Consider the following 11,817-nt stretch of genomic DNA (forward strand, 5'->3'; position numbering starts at 1 on the left):
CTGAAAGCAACCATTTGCTAGGAATGTGGAGAAAAACAACCTGACATGATTGCCTTGACGCAACAAAGCTTAGCTTTGGAGATAGTTATGGGATGCAGCAGTAGTGCCTACTACTCACTTCACTAAAACATGAACGGCTTACCAAATGCGCGGGATTTCAACCGACCGGCTGGCTGAACAAAGCAGGCAACTCGTAAAAGATGTAACCACCCGAAGAGAGCCTGAAAGCCAAAAAACCCGTTTTCAGAATCTTGTATGGCTATCAAATAATTTTCTTCTGCCCCTTAAAAGAAGTGAAGATTTTACAGAAACAAAAATAGGTGTGTAAACTCATTCTAATCCTTGTACCCAAAAGACCAAAAATTTAGCTTTTTGGCTTCTAGTAACATTGATGTGGTTAGGAGTGAAGAGCAGGCGCCTGCCTTAAAACTGGCAGAGCCAATATGTACTCAAACTGACTAAGCAAAGGCACCAGTTCTCACATGCTCTACTTTTAATGTAGCAGGTCCAAACACGGATAGGTAAAACCTGCTTTGCTGACTAAAAGAGTCAAAATTCCAGGAGAGCCAATCAGATTTGACTACCCAATTGAGTTCAGCAAAAACACTATAAAAAAGATGCAGTTTTGGGGTAGACCCAAAGCTGATCTTACCTTACACATTAATTTCGTAATGGGAAGCTTGTTGTCTAGTTTTTGTAGTTTCTGCTGAACCTTTTTGATCCGCTTTTTTATGTGACTAGAGACTAGATAGATAAAGGGAATGCTAGAGACTGCTGGCTGGTACGAATCAGTGTTTTTTTATGAGTTGATCCGGCTATCCATTTGTCTGAGAATGTCAAGAGAGTGGAAGTTTTTGCGATGAACCACATCAGTAAAGACTCTCTAGTAGGGATGTCATTTTTGGTAGTCAACCAAAGCCCTTTGAAATTTAAACAATTGGCGATCTCGGTAGACAAGAAACTTTTCAGGTGCACTGGCTGATCTAGTTGCTTTTACAAGGTAACATACAGGTAAGATGAAATGTTGTGATTTTGGGTCAGACCGACACAAAATCACACTGCAAGATCAACACCCTTGAAACACTGCCAACTAGTGGTAATTAAGGCATGGTTATTTGAACCCACCATCACCAACCTATCTTAAAGGGAAAGTAAACACAATTTACTGATGAAGGCAAACTTTTACCCTATTTGTTTTGTGTAATTTACTGCCTTTAGCAGAATATCAATTATTTCTTACAACATATAAATACTCAGAATAATGTTTTAAAAACAAAAAATTTCCGTGCATTCACATATAACTGAGTACAGAGTCCTTTTTCAATTGCATATTTTGCAAAATCCGGATCGACAACGTCATTGCGAAAATGAGTGTGAAACGTAATCGCCACTGGGAGCACTGAATCCTTGTCAATCATCCAATCATGAAATACGTAGCGTTTGACTTGAATCGTGATGTAATGTGAGGTACACCACACGTCTCCCGCAATTGTGACAATCCGGATACAAGTGCACATTTAGAACACGACTTTGATCGTCATTGCTAATACAGGTATCGCTAAAATATTTCAACTTGTATTTATTTCTGTCGTTGTTCTATTACGTTCACAATACAATGGCTAAAGGACTTACAGCTAAAACAAACACTCCTTATAGAAGCTACCCAATTGATGACGGAGTTGAAGATGGGCATAGATATAAATATATCAGTGGTGAACAATTCAATGAGCGCAAGCGAAACAGACAGTCAGATTCATCATCGTCATGTTCAACAACCATTAGTATAGCAACGACCACGAGCACTACTATTACTACCACTGCTTCATCTACTATTGCCTCGCCTACAACTACCTCCACTGTCTCACCAACTCCTGATGAATTTTGCAAATGTGGCAATTGTTCTGACTTGCCGACAGCTATTGAAAAAGTATGTGCTACACTGAAAATTTGGCTAATACAAAATTTCAGGATGGTCAGTATATTCCCGGTATAAATAGCTGCATCCTGCAGTCTAATTTACTAATACATCAGATATTGGGGAAAGTTGCCATACAACTCTCATGGTTCAAGCATAAAAGGTATCTTGGCTTCAGAGAAGATGCTCTTCTGTTTACTAACAGATGAAGGAAATTAATGTAAGTTCAGTTGTGAGTTGAGCAAAATATGTTTTTTTATGAACCTTTTAACTGAATCTGACAGAAACGTTATTTAGCTGATCTTCATGACTTGTACAGTGAATAAGTGAATAATGTTTGAGGTTTGAGAAATAATTATATTTAAATCATTTGATTTTCGCCATGACATAAAAACTTCACATTTAACGGCTTACCTTGCATAAATCTAAATTGTGTTATACAAATAACTGCATAATATTTATAATTTGATTAGCCTGTTATATTAATTTTATCAAAAAGTATCTCACATAAAACTAGGAATTGAGTTTAGCTTTTATGTAAATCTTGACCTATGCAATTCTCTGGCTGTGTTACCACCTGGATTTATAAGATTTTTTGACATTGGAGCTGCTCTGTCCTGCAATTCAAATATTTGTATATTACACCATCATAGTAATTTCAGAATGTTGCACAGTACAGTGTTAGGGTAATTTAAGACTGCATGTTGACTGTATGTTCATGCATTATTCAGCAGACTGTGTGATAGTGATTAATTGACGCAAAAATGTGTTTTTATTACATTACAGTTTAGGTATGACTTACTGCGTGTACTTTTGGACTTGATCCAATAGATTTCTTACAGATAATCTTCAAAAGCTCTCTTCGAAATTCAAATTTTTTTCAGCATATACATTTCTTGTGCGAAAGCCTTTAGCTTCTTTAGAGTAATAGACTGTCATCTTCAGTTCCCCATCGCTATCTTTAATAATTATTTTTATAATATTTAAAATTTAATGCCAGTTATCAATTGTGTTGTTACAATCTCTACATAAATTTATTTTTAATGTTGTACAAGCTGTAAAAGTTGTATCCTTGCTGAAGAGTAGTATAATCCATGTATAATTTTATTGCAGATACAGCTTACCAGTCAGAACTTTTCTTCCCATATTCCTGTTGTGATCTATCACTGCTAGTTTAATTCTTGTAAAATATCCTGGGGGATCAAGGTCTATTCGCTTTGGTGTATAACTTAATATGAGGCTGTGGAGGTTTTTTAAAGCGCCCATGTGTTGACCATGGTTCAACAGACACAATGTGTTTAGCAGTCTTGCTTGCCCTAACGCATCATAAAGGGCTTTTTGCCCGGCACTTCCTGGAATTAACCATTTCACCATTCTTTCCATTTCTCTGTAAACATCAAATTATTTGTTATTCTTTTTCAAGATATTATAAACCTGCAAAGTTTTTGTTTATTCAAATGCCAACCAGCTGCAGAATATTTACCATTTGTACAATTTATGTCTACTATTATGCAACAAATGACTATATATTCTTATATCACAAACCAAAGGCTTTCTAAGTGATATATAAAAAATTATATTACACATCTCCATGTGCTTTGATATTTCTGAATATATTATTAGATTCAACATACAGCTTTCATGCCAACATTGGGTATAAAAAATATATTTTTTCATCACTCACAGATCAATTGGTTCATGAGAGCACTGGATGAACTTGCTGTGTCCTGGAAAGCTCCTGTGAATATTAGTGACATGGTATCTCATGCTAAGTACCATCTCAACCAGGAGCTCAGTATCGCCTTTACACTGAACTGCCAAATACTACACTTGGTTCTTTATTTCCTTTATCCAAGGGAGCAACTCTCTTTGGTCTTTGCACACACACGCTCTAGTGAGATTTTTGGCCAGATTCTTGGTCCAATGCCATACATCCTATCAAACATCAAAAATAAATACCACTAAAGTTAATATGTTTGGTTTGCTTCTAAACATCACTTACAGTATTACCACCATTACTATCACCATAACCGCTATCTACCACCATCACCAACACATTAACACTATACATAGTTAGATAGTTATACCTGATTGTGAGTAATTCCATGCACATTTTGTCTCATGTGCTTTGCAATGCCGAGATGACCATCGGTTGTCAATACTTTGACACTGAGATCTGTGGTGGCCTCATTTAGTAACGAAACAAAGATTTGCTTTTCAGCTGCTGTTGCTGATGTTGTAGTAGCCATTTCTAATGACGAAGAGTGGGTCACTAGTCCAGTAGTCTGAAAAATGACACATCGACTTACAATATACTATATTGCAACCGCTACCTTGAGAGGTAATGTAGAAATCACCGGTTCCAAGAATGTATATGTGCAATATCTAGCTGAATGACCGGGACTGTCAAATCTTCCATCCCCCGACAAACAGATCTCTTCGTCTAAATCAATAAAACAAAGTAGAGTACAATAAACTGCATGAAATGTAATATTAAATTTTCAAGGTTAACATGTGTCACATACTCTATCAGGTTAACAATGGAATACATTACATGATAGCATTTCTGTACCCACCTTGGCTTGCGACTATGCTCTGAGCTTTTTCTATAGCTCCTAAATACATTTCATTCACTGCAGGCACAACATACGACTTCTGGTAGCGGTAGAATAGTGTTTTCAATGTAATCATTAAATTAAGAGAGTTCGCTAATTTTGCAAATTGAGTGTAAGTTTGACCTCTAAAAAGTATAAAAGTAAAATCAAGCTTTATTTGCACAATTTATAATATATAATATACAAAATTTTCATGCAAAGTACACAGGGATTACACTTAGTTTTGAAGCAGTAATTATTAACTTTTACGAAAAAATATTCTGGTTAAATATCATGAGGGAGTGTCAAAAAGCCATTACATTTCCTGACTACTCGTGTTCCATACATGAGCCATGTTTGGAGTATTTCAACAGAGACCTGTCTATAAAAATGCATTGACTGACTTACGACAAAACAATGCTTGATAGCAGTAACACATTGCCAGCATACTTCCGACCAAAAGAGGGTTGAGTTGACCATGTGTTCACTTTATCACAGTCTTTACATTGAGCATTGATAGTTAGGTTGGATCCCATTCTTACAAAGATTAGACTACCAAGGCTAGGCCAACGGCAATCTGTACAGCATACCTGTAATGCGAAGCAAGTACAAAGCTTTGATGCAAATTCATAGTCATCTAAAAAGTTACATTCTCTTCACCATCAATATTCAAACCAATGGTAAACTGACCGCTTAGTAGTTAAAATGCAAAGTTGAGCCGAGTTATGCTGAGCCAAATATTTCATTCAATTCAAATATGCAAATCTGGGACATACATGATTGAAAAACAGGGTTTCCAAGTGCGAACTGAAAACAATCTATTTTGCTTGTGTGGCTGGATCATCAGTTTCTGAATGTGGCACACCTTGATCTTACAGAAACAAAACAAGCATTAAGATAGTAAATACTAATAAATTCTGAAATACATACAGATGCTCTTCATCCAGACGACCTTGAAACAATAGCAACATAATAATATAGAACATCCCTTGCAGATTCAATACAATGAAGAAAAATAGCTACGTATTCTTCAGAAACAGTCCAATTACTTCAACTAGTAACACATTATAATATTATGTATTCAGTTACTACTCACCAGCATCACCATAATCATCTTCTACATCGCTGTCATCATCATCTGCTAGAAAAGCTTATTCTTCAGTTCTTGCCTCAGAATAGCTATGCTCAGAAGATGGCCTACAGTACTTGCTAGGTGACTAACTCAAGTCAGGAGAAGGTGGTGCATCATAGCAACTTGAGTTATGTGAATAATTATGATCACCATAATATACTTGGGGTTGACAAAAAGCGTCAAAATCTGGAGTTTGACAGCTCTAAAATAATCACAAAATTAGCGTATTTCCTTGTTTTTTTAATGAAAATTTATAAGAGGAAAAAATTGAACTATAGTATAATTACAACATGCTTTCATGCAAATATAACAGACAAGAACGATTTTGATTCATGCATGGAAAATACTTACAAAATCTTTCATTATAGGTTTGGTGATATGCATGCTGCAGTTCTTACATACTGGCTCAGTCGGTAACTTGCAGTTTTTTGCATACTGGTTCAATCGGTAACTTTAACATGTATTTCAATGCAATATTAAAATAAAAAAATTATAAATATATTTTTATTTATTTGAGTATTTTAGCCATTTAAATCTAATTTTGTAATATTTATAAAATAATTGATGAAGTTTGATAGTAACTATTTATGAAATAGCAATGCTGTGGCAATATTGTCATTAAACTATAAAATAATACAGTCTCACCTCAGTATCAGTAGTTTTTACAATTTCTACACATACAATAGATGGGTAGCTTGGACCAAGTAATGGCTTGACCTCAACATGACTTGTACTTGCATGGAATGATTGCTAAAATTATAGAAGAAAAAATAAATGCTAACACAATCAATAACAAACTGAGGCCTAATTTAAATCTGCAATTTACTATTATATAATTATATTGTAAAAATTAGGTTTTTGTTTTACAAAACAACGCAAATACTACAAATATAATCATGTGGGCTAATCGCTTCAAGCGATCTGTAAAGCCTATATTAGTAATGTTTATGTAATGTAACTCCACCTACTATCCTCTGACTAATAATACCATTCTCCATATAGCCTTACCTATTTTAATATTTTTATATTATACGTTGTTTTCATGACTAGAAACATGTTGTCATAGATATGCATAACTATTTTTACAGAGCTTTTATTTGTCAACTTATTGTTTAAACTAGAGCATTTCTGACAATTCAGACTGAACAGAAAATTTAAATTCCCTGACTAATTTTTACTCGGTTAGCCAAGGTAATTCAAGTGAATCAGGTTCAAATCAAACGTATGAAACTCAGCCTGAGTCTCATTGTCACCCAGTCATATTAAATCATTGCTTTGTACTCATGTACAGTACTAAATATTTCTAATTATTATATTTATTAGTTTATATTATAAAACTACTACATTGTTTATTAATATTTATAAATTACTTACAGTCAAGGTTTTCCTGTTTGATGATACTCTCTTGCTGTATTATACAACACCATTAGCAAATGGAACCTCTCCCTCTTTCACTCTTAATCTTGTAATTGCCCCTAATTGCTTCAAATAAAGCTGGCTCTTATGGAAGTGCCTATCGCACACGACCGCACCAGCAGGTAGTCTGGGAAAAGTTAAGTCGGCACGCTTTGCCTTAGACAACCATGGTTTTGCTAAATTTGGTGACTGAGAGACAGGAACTCTAAAAAAGGTTATGCTACAATTTTTATTTTTAGATTTGCAACTAGCAAAGAAACATCTACCCATCGTAATTAACGGACTGTGGTTAAAAGAAAACAAAATGCGTTGAATTACTAATGAATAAGTAATGAGCTCGTTACTGGAAATGGCTTTATTAGGATTCAGCGGCGGATCGACGTAAATGCACCAAAATATATTTTCGACTCTGAACTTGCTAAACTAGTAAAAATATCTGTTAAAATTTTGTTTTCTCATTCAATTAACATAGCATGATGCATTACCAATCATATGAAACAATGTTAAATTTATGTGTTTACTTTCACTTTACCAAATCAATTTGTTCAAATTGCTTTGTACTTGCTTGGAGCATCATACTAGTGACACCACTCCTGACATGAAGATCTAGTATCATAGTAGGCATGGACTCAGATCTGTAGGACAGCAAGCTGGACTCTCTAGCCTTTACTCACAAAGATGCTGTCGCACTGGTGACACTAGTTGAACTAGAATAAAGGGTGTCAGAATTCCTCAAGGGACTGTTTGAGATAGTACAATTACATTAACCTGAGCTTGGGCAAACAAATAAACTGGCAGGACTGTTATCTAAATACAGCACTGTCTCTAGCATTGCTGACATAGATGTAAGAAAAGAATTGGTTGTAAAGCCTTCTTCAAAAAACATTATGTTTACTAGCCCTTCTATCAACCATTACACTGCATTGGTTTTAGAAAGCAGATATAAGCCACAACCCAGGTTTAAGATATCTTGAATGAAGGTCTGGTAAAATCTGCTCCAAAATGGAGTAGCCTAGAACTTACCAAAAATGTTAGTCTAGAAAAATGAGATTTTTTATGGACTTCCACCAACTCAAGATTCTATGAACTACTTTCTTATCTGAATTTTTCAGCAAAGTTCTTTATTATGCTCGACTTAGTCACTTTTCAACAAACGCTTGCACTGAGCATGGAAGCCTAGGAGAAGTCAGCTTTGCCACTTGTGCAGCTTCTAAAAGTGCAGGATTCTGCCATTTGGACAAATATACGTGACTGCGAAGTTTAGGAAGCTAATAAAGCAAGTGCTGCTTAGCTTGCATTGGCAAAAACATTTGCTGTACCCAGATGATGTAGCTGTCAGTTTGCTAGATTTTGGGATCCACCTCGAATGTCTGAAATACTTTGAAGAAAGTTTCAAGGAGCTGCGAGAAACGACATTAAATCTGAAGCTTTTCAGGTGCAAGCTGCTCATGCACAGGCTATGAGGTTACACAGCACAGTGTAACAACTGATAAGGCTAATTGTGAGGCATCCGCAACTGGCCAACCCTATAAAAAGTTTAAGATTTTTAAGGTTTTTTTAGCGCTGTTGGTTACTACAAGTAGTATATCTCAAATTTACTACAACGCGGAGATGCTTGTGTGAATCCACTTGAAAAAAAAAGAAAGAAATATTTTGGAACCTAAGTATATACAACGCGACACTTATTCATCATTTCTCGTTGGGGCTAATTCATTCGGCCCATCGATATCGACAATAATTTATCCTGAACTTAAAAGTTGGCAATTTGTGTAGGCCTACTAATTATATACAGTGGAATCTTGGCTGTCAGACATTTCGGTTCTCAACCAACTCGGTTTTCAAACAAAGATTTTGAGATTTGTTCATCTCCAATTTCAAACATAAATTCGATTCTCGACCAAACCAGAGCATGTGCAATGAAATTAGAACAGCTCCGAAAACAGCATGCAAACACTCATTAAAAACAGAAAGCAATTTACGCTTCGATAATTTTTTACAAAAAGGGAGGAACCATCTGAGACGAAGAGATTTACCGAATAGATTTGCTAGAGAGATACCCCCTCCAGTCGAGGTACCCTAAATTGTTTTGGAGGAGATTCTCCTTCAAAAATGTGAAGTGATTGTGCCATTGCTGCTTAGAGTTTTTTTTCTTACGACTTGTGATGTAATTGATCTGTTGAATTTTTTTGCCGCTTTATTATTTATTTCTGCAATTTTGTCATCGTATTTTAATCTTTAATGTTTTTGATGTCTTAAGAGCAAAACATAAGAAATTTTTACTTTTGTTTTTTTTTTCATCATCATAAATAGTAAATTCTTTTATTAAAATTAAACTTAAAAATCCATTTAAATCGGAAATAGGCAAAGTCAGTAAAATAATTCTTAAGAAGATCCACAACACCCTGACCGCAAAAACTAATACTGATCTATAGCGGATAACCACCGACGTAATTGACTGGTTTGAGTGTATTAAGGATAAACATTCTTGCTCATTTTTAAATGTTGATCTAGTAGACATTTGCTCATCTATAACACAAGAATCACTTGAACAAGCACTAGACTTTGCTAGCAACTATGTTAACATTACTGACCAAGACAAGCAAACCATCCTACACGCCCAAAACTCCATACTAGTACACAATAAACAAACTTGGATAAAAGATCTTCTAGCAACAAGACCTTTGATGTAACAATGGGAAGCTTTAATGAAGCGGAAACATTTCAATTAGTTGGCACATACATGTTATTGCTGCTACCCAGCCAATTTCGAGAAAACATCGGACTTTACAGAGATGATGAACTAGCCATCAGCACTGACTGCCCACAAAAAATTGAACGACTTAAAAAGTTGATATGCAAAATATTTAATCATACCAAACTAAAATTAACCATCGAAGCTCATAAAAAGTCTGGAAATTTCCTTGACGTAACTTTTAACCTTAACGCAAAAGCCTACTCACCCTATGCCAAACCTAGCAACACAACACTATATGTTCACAAAAACAGTAACCACCCACCTACTGTAATCAAAAATCTACCACACAACATTAACTTGCGACTAACTACACTATCCAGTAATGAGCATGAATTTAACAAAGCAGCACCACCTTACCAAAAAGCACTCAATGGTAGTAGTTATAACCACACACCAAAGTGCAAACACGTCCCGACTCAGCCAGCGACTAACAAGAGACAGCGTAACTGAGACATAACATGGTACAACCCACCTTTTAACGCTGACGTAAAGACTAACATAAGCAGAAAGTTTATAAACATTAAAGATACATGCTTCTCGCCTACTTATTCACTGCACAAAGTATTTAAAATACACACTTTAAAACTCAGCTACTCTTGAATGCGTAACATGAAACAACAAATAGAATCACATAACAGACGCTTGTTGAACAACCAGCAGAGCACGACCACAATTAGGGCCTGCAATTGTAGAGTACGGAACAACTGCCCACTAGTCGAAAACTGCCTAACTACGAACCTAATGTACCAGGCCACAGTGACTAAAGAAGATACGGGCACTGAGAGTACCTACATAGGACTATGCACAACCGACTTCAAATCCAGATTAGAGACCACATGGCTTCTTTCATACACAGTGAAAAACAAAACAACACAGAACTTAATAAACACCACTGGAAACTTAAGAATGACAATACAAGTTACAGAGTTAATTGGGAAATTATGCGGAAAGCTAGACCTTATTCAAACCAAACAAAGAAATGCAACCTGTGCTTTACTGAAAAGTTTTACATCATTTGCAGGCCAGAAACAGCCACCTTAAACAAAATAAATGAGATGATCAACACATGCCAACACTCCAAAAAATTTCTTCTTAGCCAATACTATCCAGGCAGAGGCGGAGCTACCAACACCACCAACAACACCAGGAGAGGCAACTCTACCAGCCATTTAACGCAAGTCACCTGAAGAGTTTACCATCACGAAACAGACCCGCCATGATACAAAAGAAAAACATTAATCTGGATGAAAGATAAGTAACATTAACCTATTCCAACACTCTAGTCAGTTATTCCCCTGATTCACCCTATATTCAACAAGATCACCCTAAAAATGAGCTACAACTAAATGAAAAACGTAAAAAACATTATCGACTTGCACATCCTAAAACTTTTGAAGGGCAAATAATCTACCAGAAAAAATTCACCAGCAAATTCACCAAAAATGAAAAAACTTCTAAGACCTGAACTCAGCCAGCACATATGGTAGTTGAAGGAATCAAACACTAACCATTCCATCAACTGAAGAATACTGGATCAGTCCATTCTGCTGGCCAATGGCTCTAAAAGTGGTACCTTGTGTCTAAAAAAAGTTTATATTATATACAGGCCACACCTTGGTTTGTTTAACAAACACACTGAACTCGCCAGCACCTGCAGAGATGCTGGCAAATTTTTACTGTCCAATTCAAAAACTTATTGCATTTATGAATCCTTTAACGACCACAATTTTCTAGCTATGAAGTTTTAGTAATTTTAATAGTTCTAGCGGTATATAAGTAACCAAAACTGGTGCAAACACTTTATTTGAAGATTGATCATACCAAGCATAAAACTAATAGTGATCAAGTGTTCTATCTGAAGTTATAGTCTAATTTATTAATGTTATATATGTATATAAACATATATGTATATATAAATCATATCATACATATATACTATATATGTATATTATATATATATATATATATGTATAATATGATTTATCGATTAAGCCTTGATAAATCG

The 11,817-nt window shown here is 35.4% G+C and overlaps 1 protein-coding gene across 1 annotated transcript; it reads right to left on the bottom strand.

Moving 5' to 3' along the window:
- Positions 1-3,739: 3,739 nt before the first annotated feature.
- LOC137406725 (uncharacterized) lies at positions 3,740-10,981 on the bottom strand. Its single transcript, XM_068093342.1, has 8 exons — positions 10,887-10,981; positions 10,170-10,239; positions 6,287-6,391; positions 4,918-5,099; positions 4,492-4,655; positions 4,249-4,358; positions 4,003-4,200; positions 3,740-3,850 (listed from the first exon to the last, which is right to left on the bottom strand). Exons 1-8 carry the CDS (start codon positions 10,979-10,981, stop codon positions 3,740-3,742), a joined length of 1,035 nt encoding a protein of 344 aa, XP_067949443.1.
- Between the last annotated feature and the right edge of the window lie 836 nt (positions 10,982-11,817).

This window comes from Watersipora subatra, chromosome 10, assembly GCF_963576615.1.
Source record: "Watersipora subatra chromosome 10, tzWatSuba1.1, whole genome shotgun sequence".
NCBI lineage: Eukaryota > Metazoa > Bryozoa > Gymnolaemata > Cheilostomatida > Watersiporidae > Watersipora > Watersipora subatra.